The sequence below is a fragment of the Choristoneura fumiferana genome, chromosome 24, assembly GCF_025370935.1.
Source record: "Choristoneura fumiferana chromosome 24, NRCan_CFum_1, whole genome shotgun sequence".
Taxonomy (NCBI): Eukaryota; Metazoa; Arthropoda; class Insecta; order Lepidoptera; family Tortricidae; genus Choristoneura; species Choristoneura fumiferana.
The window spans coordinates 11,708,673-11,723,540 of NC_133495.1; the positions used below are offsets into that span (position 1 = coordinate 11,708,673).

Genomic DNA, 14,868 nt, shown 5'->3' on the forward strand with positions numbered 1-14,868 from the left:
ATGTTTCGCAAAATTTCACTTAGCAACAACCTTTCGCCAAAGTTTCATTTAGCAAACTAATATTTGGCATAACTTTACTTCGCGTTTTTTTTATTTCGCAACATTTTTACATTGCAAATTTTACTTCATCACACATTTATGTGGCAAATAATTATGTAGCAAATGATTGGCTTAGGCAAATAACAAATTGTCAAATAACATTTGGGCATTTTTTACATTGCAAAGTTATACTGTAATTGATTTGTGCGAGCAAGACGGTTCGGAGCAGAAGCGACTTGGATAGTTTAGGTTCAGAAGGCTAAGGCGGGAGCGAAGCGGAGCGTAGCTCCCGCCTTAGCCTTCGATGTTAGGTTTTTTTATAGCAGCCAGGATAAATGACACTAGAAAAGTAGTTGGATGCCATTCAATAAGTTGCTAAATAAGGTATGCCAATCAATACATTTGACGAAAACATAAATGACATCTTAAAAAATTCCAGATAATAATTGCATAATAATAATTTATTGAATCATTAGTTGGAAAATGATATTAGTGCGAAACGTTGAGTTGGGAAATAATATTTCGCCTAAATAAAATATGGGATAAATAGTTTGGGAGTTAATAATTTGCTAAATAATTTTCGCCGATACATTAGTAAACCCTAAAAGATTAGGTCTCTTTCATCAGTAGTTAAGATACAATAAGTCCTGAATGAAATTACTGCTATTTTTCTGCACTGGAGCCGTGAAAATATAAAACTGAGGAAGAAAGAAACTCGTAAAGAAATAAAAACGAGTCAGAATAATTCACTACAGTATATCGTCTATACTTAAAAAAAACCTTGTACCTCAAAATCGATAATTTTTCTGAGTAAACTTTATGATCATTATGTCAAGGTAATTTTGTTAACGTTTAATTTTAGATATGATATTTTTTCAAAGTAGTGACGATATATAGACAGTATCAGAGTGGTCACCTATAGAGCCCCATCCCGTTCTCGCCGGAGGCCGGCTGCGCGTGCGGCGAGGTGGGCGTGGCGTGCGCGCGCTTGCTCGCGCTCACGCTTGACTTCATGTCGTACGGCTTGAACCTGCAACACACAGACACACACACCGTCAGATTCACGCTATACACCGGCTATACCCATAACTACCTACACTATACTCCCGGCCTTGTTATTGCCGGCAAGTTTCTCTCCGCCTCTGTTTGTGTAGCCTGAATGATATCTATATGAAAATAAAAAAGTTTATGTGTTCATAGAAATCCATGGATTCAGTACCAGGAGAACCTTTAAAGGTTCCAAGTTAAAAAAAAAACTGAGTGGTTTCCAACACAGATAATCGATACAAATATGATACCTTTACGATGATGTTTAGTTTTCGAGTTAATGATTAGAAAGAAAGAAAAAAGACTTCATTCACTAACACAGAAGACACACATATAGAGCAAAATTTACACAAATAAACCAAAAAGATAAAAATAAATTACAGAAAAACACATGAAAATGCTCTGAATACATATACACAATGTTGTGTGTCCCCGCGAAAGTGAAACGGTCGCTGACTCAGCATTATGCTGAAGCGTTAGTATTATAAAACCTGCGTAGTACCTTGTGAAGTGGCTATAAACGAATAGAAGCACTATCCGAAGCATAAGACACCAAACTATCTGAAGAAATATGTTAAAGTTAAACTTCTACAGCTCTGTGAGCATTCGACTGACCGCTCAAATGAAATTTAAATTTAATTTAAAATAACGCATTGCCATTGCGGTTCGGCAGACAAATGGGCGTGTATTTGCATACTTAACGACTTCTCTTAGATAATTAAATAACTAATCGGCGTACTCATAAAAAGCGTGGAAAATCTCGAACCGGCAATAACCGACTAAAACCGACTTTGGGCACTTGTTTGACTTGTGTAGTAATGATGTTTATAATTAGCAGATCGTATTTCGGGACCAGCTCGTAATAGGTTTAACAAAGAGATAACCAGACACGAACGACGATAGTTAATTACAATGATGCTTTGCTTAATTGCTTGTAATTGACCTAGAGATGTCTCGGTAATAACATCAAGATACGCAATCTAAACGGGATGAAGATTGCTACATTTGGGGGTTGTTTCACCATCCATTGATTAGTGTTAACTGACGGTTAAATGTGATGCCGTCTCCGTCTATTCGAATAAAACAAATAGAGACGGCACCACATTTAACCGTCAGTTAACACTAATCAATGGATGGTGAAACAGTCCCTTAAGTAAACATTTGCAGCGTTTGTTTTAATTTGTCATTTCCTTCCTTTTTAGAGAGAGAACGTGAACGTGTACCTTTTTTCTTTATTTTACGTACAATGTTGTCAAAACAATGATGCGCTTCGGGTCTCGGTGTGAACCGATTCTTAGGATTGAAAGCTGATCTGTGTTGAGCTGAGGGCTTTTTGATTACTAAAACGGAATACTCTGTCACTTCAACTGCACTGTAACGGAATAGCATTTACTAGTTTTGTAACTAAAGAACCCAGACATCCTTGTATTTTTTTTTTTATTTTGTATTTTTTTTAATGGATACTGCAGTTTTTAAGTATTTTATTTGTAATTATTTTATTATTCAAAATGACTTTTGCCAATTTCTGGTTTCTTAAAGCGCATGACTTGTAATGAAGTGGGCCATTGTGGCCTATTACTTAAAAAATACGTATAAAATTTGAACTTTGCTTTCTTTTATTAAAAATGCGTACAACTTTAATAAATAAAACAAAGTTCAGCAAAGCAAAAGCAACTACGTGTTTTAAATGTGCTAAAAGAATACACGCATCAGCCTTTGCACTTTGTACACGAGTATATACACCTTGCCTCCAGGAACCAGAGCTCAAAGTAGTGACAAATCTGATTTACGTTCACAGTTAATCATCGGAGTGCCGCGATAAGATAACGCCATGGCAGCCAGCAGTGCGCGCTCAAAGGTCGTTGGTCCGAAAAACGGCGCGAAGGTCGACTTTGTATAGCAACATATTTACATAACGCGTGCAAAATTTACAGTTCAATACAGTCGGTTATTTTTTAAGACTCAGGGCCGCCACATATTTGGAATTCAGTTTCCGAATTTCGATTCGGAATTCCGTAAATACATCACACACATACGTTTATTTCAATTCTGTACGCACAGGCCACCATGCGGAATTCTGAATCGGAAAAAACTTCGGTCGGAAAACTACCGTTTGTATGCGGTAGGTCCATAACTTTGTATGGATTTACTGCGTTCGGAATTCCGAATGTACGTGGCGGCCCTCAGCAGTAGTTTTCCGCCCGACGGTTTCTCCGATTCGGAATTCCGCTTGGTGGCTTGTGCGTACAGAATTGAAATAAACGTATATGTGTAATGTATTTACAGAATTCCGAGTTTCCGAGAAAATTTGACGACATTACTGTTGTGTTATTGTTATAGGTACTTTTGACTGTTGGTTTGTCCCGTGTACTGTGTACTGATGTTGTTGGCGTGTGCGTTGTTGTTGTGGTGGTCGCGCGGCTCGGCCGTACGCGCGGTACTGTCTGGTCTGTCTGTGTCTTCGTGTACTGTGTACCTGATGTTGTTGGCGTGTGCGTTGTTGTTGTGGTGGTCGCGCGGCTCGGTGTCGCCGTACGCGGGGTACTTGTGCGGGATGTTTTTGTTGCACGACGCGCAGATCTGCACCATACCTGAAACGAAACATGTCACTCCTCAATAACTACCTAATCTAAAAGATACAAACTTTTTTTTATTGACTGCACAGTCACCAGGAATAATATCTAATACATGAACTATTATATACTACAGTTCTATTTATAGGGCCGGTGGACGTGTCAGATATATTTGCACGCTCCGCTGTGGCAGATATTAGTGTAGGTGACTCTACTTGCGTTATTCAATGTACAAATCGCTGTTTTTCTAGAAAAAAAGCTTGGTGGAAACATTCTTATTGTGTGATTATAACTTAGCATAGTTACTGCATAAAATACATTGACTTTTAGATAAAAGTCTACACATTATATTACACGCGATAAATCGGTTACAATATTCAGGGGCACAAAATTTGGCCGACCCTAAATACAAAATTACCTATTACTTCATACATTTGAGGGCCAAGACTTTTTAAATTTACGGTTTGATATCTTTAAATTTCCTTCTCACACAATGGTTAAAAAGCAATTGTGTCAATGAATTAAAACAATAAATAACATTGCTTACCCGCAACCTTATGTTATAATAGTTACTTTTGTGTAAGAAATGCGTGTTCATGCAGTTCCTCCACCTCCACACTGTAAGAACACCATGTTACCATGCCACCTGAATGTTAGACTCTCTAACATGTAGCATGGTTTACGGTTGTGTTGCTCTGAAGATGAGCTCTGGTTGAGTTCGAATCGCGTCAGTGCAATGTGGTGGTGATAGATGGGTTCGTGTAATCTGTGTGTGTCCTTACAGTGTGGAGGTGGAGGACCTCCGCAAAGTAACGTCTGATTCAATAGATGAATAGCGTGACTGACCCTGCGGACTGATGGGGCTCGCGTCGGGGTGCGGCTTGAGCGCCGTGATGAACGGGTAGTAGGGCTCGCGCTCCGGGTTGGCGCAGCAGTACACCAGCCGCAGGTGCGACGAGGGCGCCGACACGCCGCACACGTAGCACACGAAGCTGGCGGTGGCCGCGGCCGCCGCCGCCGGCTGGCTGTGCGGCCGCTCGGGGGACGCCGCCGCCGCCGCCTTGTCGCCCGACGACGCCAGGCTCAGCGGCGACGGCGGCAGCAGCGACACAACGCGCGTGCGCAAACTGTACACGCGCTCGCTGCACCCCACGCCGCGCATCTAAAACACGACAATAGTAGATTATTGTCGTGGCCTGGAAGTAGGCAATTGCTGGTTGAGTACGAGTATTAAACGGACGAACTTGCGAGTCCGTTTAACTAATAAGAAGCCAGCAATTACTATTCCAGCCGAGACTAATATAAAGCTTTTCTCAAAAATGGTGAATAACTCTGAAATAGTATAAACTTTTTCTCAAAATATATTATAAATTAATTTTATTCCAACATTTTTCTTATGCTTTCCCGCCTTTTTTCATTAAAAATAAACTGCAGGTGTATTTTTCCACCGAAAACACCACAAGCTATTTCAGACCCAATAGAGAAAGTCCGGAGTTCCAAGAAAATATCTGATACCGGCCATTAGACTCGGCTGTATACGACTTGTGTCAACATTTCCATGGCCTTTTTAACTTTAAAAAAATGTGACTGATTGCAGGCACGCTAATTCATTATTGTCGAGCTAGCGCGCCTGCAACCTTTTTAACTTTTTAATTTTTGACGCAGATGGAGTTGAAAGTAAAAGCTAGTACGAAATAGAGTGAAGTATAAAATATGGTGATAATAAATCATGGACCACCCATGTCTTGATAAGTCAAAATTCCGATGTTATTAGGTATTTTTCAAGACAAACAACACGATATCCTAAAGCATAACCAAATACGGTGCAGGTAACATGTTACTTTATCTGCGTGATGACGCGGTGATGCGATACCATTATCATCGCGATACGATCAAATTATTAAAAGCTTAAAAGAAATGTACAAATAATTGATTAAAATTAAATGAGTCATGGTTACCGGCACCGGCGATATCGGAACAGATACATGCCAGGGATTAAGGCAGCGTCGGGTAGGTACGGCGGGAAGTTTGTATCGCGAGCTCGATATCGTTCGAATTCTTCTTAGATTGAATCGCAATCGCACGATAAATTATGGTCATTTTTGATTACGGAACAAACGGATAGTTTAGCAAATGAATTTATTATAGCTTTTAAACTCATTACCAGTGGCGTAGCTCGATCCAGACGGGCCCCGTGTCAAAATTGGTTGGGGGCCCTTGCTTTGCTACCAAACTGCGGCGAATTTTTGCTAACAGTTCGGAAAACATATTATATAGCTAAGGGGTCCCCATCTGCTATATGGCTGACATAACGGTTGCTACGTCCCTGCTCGTTACCCAACATAAGCGCCAGCAGCCCCGCTAGTAAAAGAAGGTGCTACTTTGGCATCGCGCAGGGTCCACTCAAGGATTACGGTCAAACCGTTACGGTGACGCGGCGCAGCGCACAGCATACGTTTTCTCTATTGCATGTGCTGTCTGCTAATCACGGTCCCGCTTTATTGCGACTAAGGCGGTAGAAGCGGTCCAAAAAACTATTTTGGAAAGTTAAACCCTGGAAACATCGATTGGTTGATACGACCACCTCTCAGATAAATATGAGTCAATTTGATGTTAGGCAGTTAACACGATTACACAACTTCACATTTCATGATTTCACAACTGCTTCCGATATTCCGTTTACCTCGTAAAAGCGCATTCGTCACCCAAAAACTGTGTGTTCGGTTGCACAATTCGTGAGGATTTCCTTCCAGCTGATAACTCTATTTAGATACGAGGTAATCAGGGTGTATTAACGTTCGATAAGAATTTCGACAGCGCAGACATCGATAGCGGGATCGCCCAATTTATAACGAATTGATTATTGAATTGTGATGCGAACAACTTTATTCTGCCGAGCTGGAATTGCTATCTGATCTAGCTATCGGACCCCAGCGGTACCGAACCTGGGCCTCCGCGAAAGCCCGGTAAGGTGAGCGTGCATGTTCTTATCACTTGCACGCCAGTTGCAAAGATAAACCGCTTGAAAATAAGTTCAGTTTCACAACAACATGCGGTTCTTTGTCTACAGTTGATATTGCCAATTGGGACTTGATGTATTCGTATGTTTTTTGTTCTCTTCAATTTCAATCAGACACAATAAGCGCTACTTAACAAATGTTTCAGTGTTTTTTTTTTCCTTCACCTGATTTCGAGCAGATTGGGGTATTTGATAACTAGCATGTATCGCATGCTGATGAACTTGTTTCACGATCACGTACCTACTGTCACATCCAAACTGGGTCAGGAGTTTTCTTAAATGCTTGATCATAATTAATCCTGATGGTTAATCAAGACGAGGCATACTTAATATGGAGCAGGACGCCATAGTAAATGTCCTAGACCCTTAAGCCGAGTTTAGACCTGCAAGAAAAATCCTGCAAGTTGCATTACATTGCGGAGCTCGATTGACCACTACTAAGTCATTAGCTTTACGGCCTCGCACATCATCTGCATCTGCATGTGCATCTTGCACGATTTTTCTTGCAAGTCTAAACTCGGCTTCACATTTGAATCGTCGAGGGAACACAGACGCAGCGCAGGCCAAATAGGACGACGTGAATTTTAGGGATGCTGACAAGGGTGGAAACTCCGCCTACTTCTGGTCTGGAAAAAGTTCGCCAGTAGAAAATTATCACTTGTCAATAATACGATGGAGGTACAAAGGGATCTACAGTTGGCTATAGCAAACTTTATACAAGCCTACCAGTGACTACTGTGAGTGTCCATACACATGGATTATATTATCTAACTGTTAGAATATAGTATATTAAATTTTAAAAAATCATCGTTAAAGTTGAAAACAGAACACGCTCAACAGTTTTTAGAATTTTTGTCGTGAACGAATTTTGTTGCAAACTTTACTAATCTGTCGAGAAAATTCCCGGCCAGGTTATAAGCTATAAAAATGTTATGTTTAGTTTACACCTGAATCTTATGAAATTACTTAGGAAGGAGGTGCAAACTTTTTTTCAACGACTTCGAGTACCCTGCTAAACTAACAGATGGCGTTGAAATTAATACGGTGCTAGATACGTTGTGCCGTGAATACGTCACTAAAAATGATTTTGCCAAATTAACTCTAAGTTTAGAAGAGGGGGTACGGGTATCGACAAATTTGATTGAATAATTGATTTAATAATACAACAAAATCAAACGACAGTAAATAAGAGAGGTAGAGAGAGGGTAGGAGGTTCTTGAGGTATCCCATCTTAGGCCTCTAGATTGGCAACGCATCTGCAATTCTCCTGGTTTGCAGATGTTTATGGGCGGTGGTGATCTCTTACCATCAGGAGACCCACTTGCTCGTTTGCCATCCAGTCGTATAAAAAAAAACCTGCCACACATTGCACAGTGCCATCTTTGGGGAACTGAGTAAACACTAAGTAATCGAGTAAACTAAAAAGCCTTCAGTCCTTCCGTCGCGCTGTCATCGTTAATCTACTATTACCACTATTTTATTATTTATTCGTTAGTAATGCTCAAAAAGATAGTAAGCAAAGTAATCGACTTTAGTTACAATCTATTATGGCTCTCGCAAAACAGTACATTTCTAAACAAGACCTAGCCCCTCTTCACGAAAGTAGGCTTATGCCTGCCTCCTACAGAGAACTTGCTCTGGGCTATATCTAAAACGTTCGTAGCAACAATCAGCGCGGAGTCCTACCGCACTCCATGTGCTTGAAGGAGCCGTCATCCGGCGCGATAGCCCGCGCCCCCACGGATAACCCCGACCCCACCGCTATATACCTAAGTACAACAACATGTGCAGCTAAATCTGACCTATTGTTATTGCGGCGATACGCCGCCTGCGCGCGGGGGGCTAGATAAGTAGGATTTGCAGCGTACTGTGGACGCGAGTTATGTACATCTTCATCGCACATGCTGTTGCTTATCTAATTGACGTTGTGGATCGAGTCATCATCATCATCGAGTCCATCGGTATAGCCATTGGGAAAGCAGAAAGCTTAAACAGATTTTATGTGTCAAATTCAATAAGGTCATCCACATAACGTGTAATCGCAGGTCGACCAACTAAGTACTATTAGAAACATTGCTGTTTGTCTCTAACCTAGTGCTAGTCGGACTCGCACACCGAGGGTTCCGAACAAAAATTTATAGGTATCTATAAATAGCAGATCCAAAGGAAAAAGTACGCAGTGCGTGGTCATTTTACGCGCGCGACCTCACAATTTGGCTGCGTATTTCGTCACTTCGCACACCGCAGCGGCGTGCGGCGGCAGAATGTTAACCGTCTAAGTCTATAGACATGAACTCTCGCACTGGTGTTCTATTTTTTTGTATTTCGTTGAGGCTTTGAACACTCCAATCCAAGTGATCATAATCAGCCTCATGGGTGCTCGCTCATTTCCTTACAAAACGGACAGACCAAAGAAATGGTAAATGCAACTGGCTCTGTCAGGTGTAGGCTCTGAGAGCCAACAATTTTATTGACCTGGCCATGGTGCACGGAACTCAACCCGCCAAGAACCTTCTCCTTAAGTCCGAGTTCGAATATATCTACAACGCAAACGACGATAAAGTTATAATTTTTGGAAATTACCACGGAAATCCAGTAAAATCACGGACTTTCAATTCAACTTTCGAGCGGAGCCACGGGTAAAGGCTAGTCAGTTTATCTGTACAAAAATAAAGCGATACGCAATTGGCCAAGTGAGATTGCCCGCTAAAGTTTATCTGAGTGAATGGAAAGAAACCGCCGAGGGCGCGAGGAAACATACCGAGTCAACAATGGTATCTATGTGTGTGTTTTTAATACAAAACGGAATAGATACGCGGTCCGAGACGGACATTAGTGATTATAATAAAATGACAGAGTCAGATGATGACGCAAACGTCAATATACAGTTGGCATCATGGACATCGGAGCTAAGTGCTCAAAAATACCTAAAAACTGGGTACAGGTCGTAATGTAACTTTATATTAGAGGGTGACACTCTTTCCCGGCCCGAATAATACCGACCCTGTTTTTTGTGTACACGCCGATAGAAACTGACAGGAGCTTCTATGGGCGTGTATACACGAAAAACAGGGTCGGTATTTCCATCCCGGTATTATTCGGGCCGGGAAAGAGTGTCACCCATATTAGAGATACAAGCAAGTTAGACTCGAAAATCACTGCCAAATACATACTTTTTTTAATTCTTTATTGCACACATTATTAACCCTTAGTTTAACCGTTTGAAAGTCAAGAACACCGAAAGGTGTTGTGTGCGGTCATGCCTACCACACTAGGTCAGGGCTAAGGTCTACTTCGATTATGAATAAAATCGAATAACATATTTGCTTTTTTCGTCAGTGCTTGGCTTGTGACTGATCACTTTATTCAAATACGAAAGCGTTCAAAGGGTTAAACGAAAATAACCCAAAACTATATTCAATTACCTTTATTTGTGAATAATTAACTTATTTAAAAACTTGAATTGAGATACCGCAGACTAAATTTAGTTTAAACCAGCTGTCGCTTTTACACAATGATTAAACAATATTTATTCACGTCAAAACCTAGCGATAACCTTTGAGCGTAAGGTCGGGGAGTCATCGGCGAAATTGACGAAACACAAACATAGGGTCAGTACTCGTGTAACCGCGCTTTAATCACTGCTGTGCCAATCTAATATGACCGCAATGATACTGTAAATAAAATACAATAACAAGAATTTGTCCACGAAAATATTGTGATTTTAGAACCTTGTCCCAGTGAGTACTGATGAACGACTGTGCTCGTTTGTGACGTAATTACTGTTCGCAAAAGAGGTAGAGAGAACAAAGTATACAAAACACAAAACATAACTAAGGCAATTACTAAAGAGAGAAGTCAGGTGGTAGATATTATGATCACCATCTCATCTTAGCGGGACTAAACTCGGAACACAGGCCTTCCTCAGTGATACCGCCGACCTACCCTACCCTATGTGCTAAGTGCTAACCGCACTTAATGCTAGCGATCTTTGCCATTCGTCTTTGCGGGAAACCAGCATTGGTGACGTTGGTGGATATGAGGAATGATTACCACGATTTTGGTATTTCAGTAAAAAGAAACAGTGCCAATGAATGTTATTTGGAACAAGCACTCGTGACTTTTATCCGTTAATTTTAACGCGTTTATTGTGCGACGGAGATGACTGATTAGTCGCAGGGTATGATTTAACTTAATTAATACTATAAATAGGAAAGTGAGTATGTTTGTTTTACTTAAAGTACTCAACCGATCGTGATGGGATGCGGTATGGCGGTAGGTAGTAATTTTTTTGACGATAAACTCAAGCGCGGGAACTAAGGGCCTACGCTAGCTGCCGCAGTTTGCACGGAGCGGTGGACGCCTATTGAAAAATAGTTTACACCACACTTGCTTGTAAACAGTGTCGTAACCTTGGTTGCAACCCCACAAATAAAACCCTCGACCTTAAAGTGCTTGTCATGAAACACGTGGTCGGTAAATGAGTCATTGCGCGTAAAAAAAACCTTGTCATGAAGCCCAAGGTCGGTAAATGAATCAGTGCCCGTACGAACTGATAATGCATGGCGCGCTGCTGCACGCACCTCCCCCCCCCCTCCCGCAGCTCGGGGCGCGCTGTGCAGGGGAGGATGCTGGCGCTGCCCAAGAACGCAGCCTAAGGTCAAGGCAATGGAGCAAAAATAATATTTTGTCTTACAAATAAACAATTTAACTCGCAAATGTGATGAAAAACATTGCATGTCGCACGGGCAGTAAGTACTAGAATCGACTTCGACTTCGGGCTTCTAATAGACTCTCGTTCGTAATTCCTTATTTACCGCCCTTAAGACACAATGTACTAATGATCAGCGCTAAATACCCTCGTCCGCGAAGTGCACCCGCGCCAGCTGACGTAATCGCAATGTGACAAAGTTTTGGACTAACGCAGATATCAGTGACAAATTAACCATTGCGTGTATTTATTGTAGGTATATTTCGCAAGTTTTTATCTATATATCAGAAAAGGTAAAAAATTATGATTTTGTAATCCTCGCGACTGATTTAGAATTATCATTATCAGATAAAGTATATGGTAGGTAGGTTGGAGCATGAAACAAATACCTATCATTGATAATTGAAGTCTTAAATTACAAATTGTCCTTGAGATTTTAAGTTCTGGGAAATTATTTTCAAAAGAAAGATACCTGCTAGGTATATAGTCCCAACCCACATTTTAAAAAAAAACCTCAGTATTTCATATATGGATGCTACACTGATAATGATACACATTTTTTATGATTGGTTATTTGGAGTCTTTTTGTATTTTTTATTTCAACTCCAAATTTGTTACTTTTACGGGTATCCCGTGAAACCATATCGAAAATACAAACTCAGACATGGATGCACAGAAAAACCAGAAAAAGAGACCAGCGCTGGAATCGAACCCAGGTCCTCAGGTGGTCGAGGCTGGTCTCTTTTTCTGGTTTTTCTGTGCATCCATGTCTGAGTTTGTATTTTCGACACATTTTTTTTCCGATCATTTAGGTGCGCTTCTAATGAGGCATATTACACAAGGAAGTAGGTATTTATAACTCATCTCATAATACCATGGTTGCAACGAAAAATGAACATGAATTGAATAGGTCAAGTTAAGATGTAGATTTCAACCAATACTATTGATAGATTCTGCACGTCCGTCGCCGTTCCGTTCATTAAAAAGCACTCTTTAAAAAGTGTTTCACAATTATCAATACTGATAGCATAGTGACCTAAGCTGAAGTGTTAGTGAAATAGGAGACAAACAAATGATTTTGTTCCACTCCTAATTATATTATTTATTTATTTATGTATTGCTTATTATGTGGTTTTAATAAAACACGATTCAGGTCAGTTCACTGTCAATCATGTGCACTGGCACAAGATTTGACTTTTATTTATCTTTAAGACTCAAAAATTAAGATGGGGTTCGAAATTGACGACGAAACAAGCATATTCGTGATCGACTAAGTATACAATAATAATAATTTTAAGCATTGGATTAAAGCAATAATAAACATTTATGTACGTGCGGTATTAAAGATTGATTACTGATAAAAAACCTAAAAAACCTACTTCAAATAATTTGGAACTACATACGATCAAAGTTTATTATTGTGCAACCCTAAACAATTATCATCGAATGTACATATCGCTCATTAGAAATCAACGTAAAAACCTGCCTGCGTGCTAGTCAGTGTATCTTGTCTTGGCGGGTAGGACCTGGTAAAGTTTTGTGCGCAATTCAGTTTGATTCAATATTGGATACTCGGAGAACCGAAAAGGAAAAAAAATAATACAAAACGAAACCTCCGGCAAAAGCTAGTAAGCTCGACGACTTCCTAATTCAAGCATTCGCACATAATAATAAAGTTGCCGTTACGCTGTCACAAGTTTATGATATGTCATTGTGTAAAAAAGATACAAGAGTAAGGGGCTGTTTCACCATCCATTGATTAGTGTTAACTGACGGTTAAATGTGATGCCGACTCCGTCTATTCGAACAAAACAAATAGAGACGGCATCACATTTAACCGTCAGTTAACACTAATCAATGGATGGTGAAACAGCCCCTTACTCTTGTATCTTTTTTACACAATGAAATATCATAAACTCGTGACAGCGTAACGGCAACTTTATCACAAGTACCTACAGATAGCCGTAACGAGCCGAATCCAACGACACGAGTATCGCATCACGCGCAGGTCAATAGTATGATAGCGGCGATCATGATAACGCGATAACTATATATTTATGTGGCACAAAGATTATGCGACCAATTTGGAGGACAGCGTGTTGTGTGTGATCGTGTTGATAAGAGGCTTAGTGATGCGGTATCAAAATAATGCTAGCAAATAGTATGACTATGAGCGAGTTATCAGGCCCCTATTTAATAATACATTTTGTTAAAAATTACATTTTTAATACAAGCTTTTTTGCTGACTGTACCTTTTGTTGACTGTACTAGCATTGTCATCCAAGCTACATTTCCAAACCAAATTGCAAGTCGATAATATGCCATTAACCGTTGAGGAGATCCGTTCTGAGGAGACGATCCTGGCCGGTCTATCAGGATTTCACTACCAGATTATTGTATTGTCACCAGATTTACATAAGTATGCCAAATTTCAAGTCAATCGGACCACCGGAAGTGGCTTAAATTTAGCTTCCAAGAGTTGACCCAAACAAATAAATAAATAAACAGGGCAAGTCAAAGAAAAGCTTGTAAAAAGTTACAAGTGCTAGAATTTTACATAATTGTTAAGTTCCTTATACAAAAAAGTGGCCATACGGTATTTGACTATTTTGTATGTTTTATAAATTAAAAATTCACAATGCCTGTTATCGAACAGAGAAACAATTTTTAAGCTACCTTTACAAATAACAAAGTAATAATTGTTTGAAATTCAAGATTACACAGAGAAAGACATACTACTGGCATGTGACGTCACACGCCAGTGCCGCCATACTTGCTGCATAGAGAAAAGCGTTTGAGAAAGAGACAGGTATAGAGATTTTTCAAAAAATCACTATAAATCCAATTTTCAACCGATTTCTCTGTATATCTATATTTTCAAAATAATATTAAGATATATATGGCAAATTAAGGAGTTGTCAAATACCGTATTATGTAGAACTGCAGTACTTGAAACTTTTATACAATAGGTGCCTGGTTTAGATAACGGAGTAGTTTATACTCGCAGTCAATCTAGTCCATCGCACGACGCAAAATATATTCACGGTTAGTTATTTGCAAGAGTAAGTAATTGAACTTCCTGGATACCAACTATTTCTTACAGATTGCTTTAGAACGAAACGAGAGATATTCATTTTCATTGTGCAATCCATAAAAGCTGTTGCCCGCGATGTCGTCTACGTAGAATACGCTATGCCGTGCAAATTAAGTTATTCTTTGAAGCTGTTGTTATGAAGTAGTAGAGATCCGAACACCTCTTTCACGTTTATATTTATAACTACTGTTACCACTGTAGTCGGGTTCATTGGATCAGCGCAGAGCCTGTATTCTCTAACGCGCTGACGTTGTCGATCGTGATCACTGTCTCTTTCTACCCTCGTCTTATACCATGTGACAGAACAATGTAAGTGGTGAATAAGATTGTGATTCTAAAAGGGTTGTTTCACCACCCAGTGATCAGTTTTATTTGACGGATAAAT

General features: G+C 40.0%; 1 protein-coding gene across 1 annotated transcript in view; it reads right to left on the reverse strand.

The window, feature by feature from the left end:
* Nucleotides 1-951: 951 nt before the first annotated feature.
* The window catches only part of LOC141441968 (uncharacterized), a 162,954-nt gene continuing 149,037 nt past the window's right edge, over nucleotides 952-14,868 (reverse strand). The window contains exons 9-11 of the mRNA XM_074106854.1: nucleotides 4,506-4,821; nucleotides 3,563-3,677; nucleotides 952-1,069 (exon numbers count right to left, since the gene is read on the reverse strand). Coding sequence (XP_073962955.1) covers nucleotides 952-1,069; nucleotides 3,563-3,677; nucleotides 4,506-4,821 — 549 coding nt within the window. The remainder of the gene's footprint in view (nucleotides 1,070-3,562; nucleotides 3,678-4,505; nucleotides 4,822-14,868) is intronic.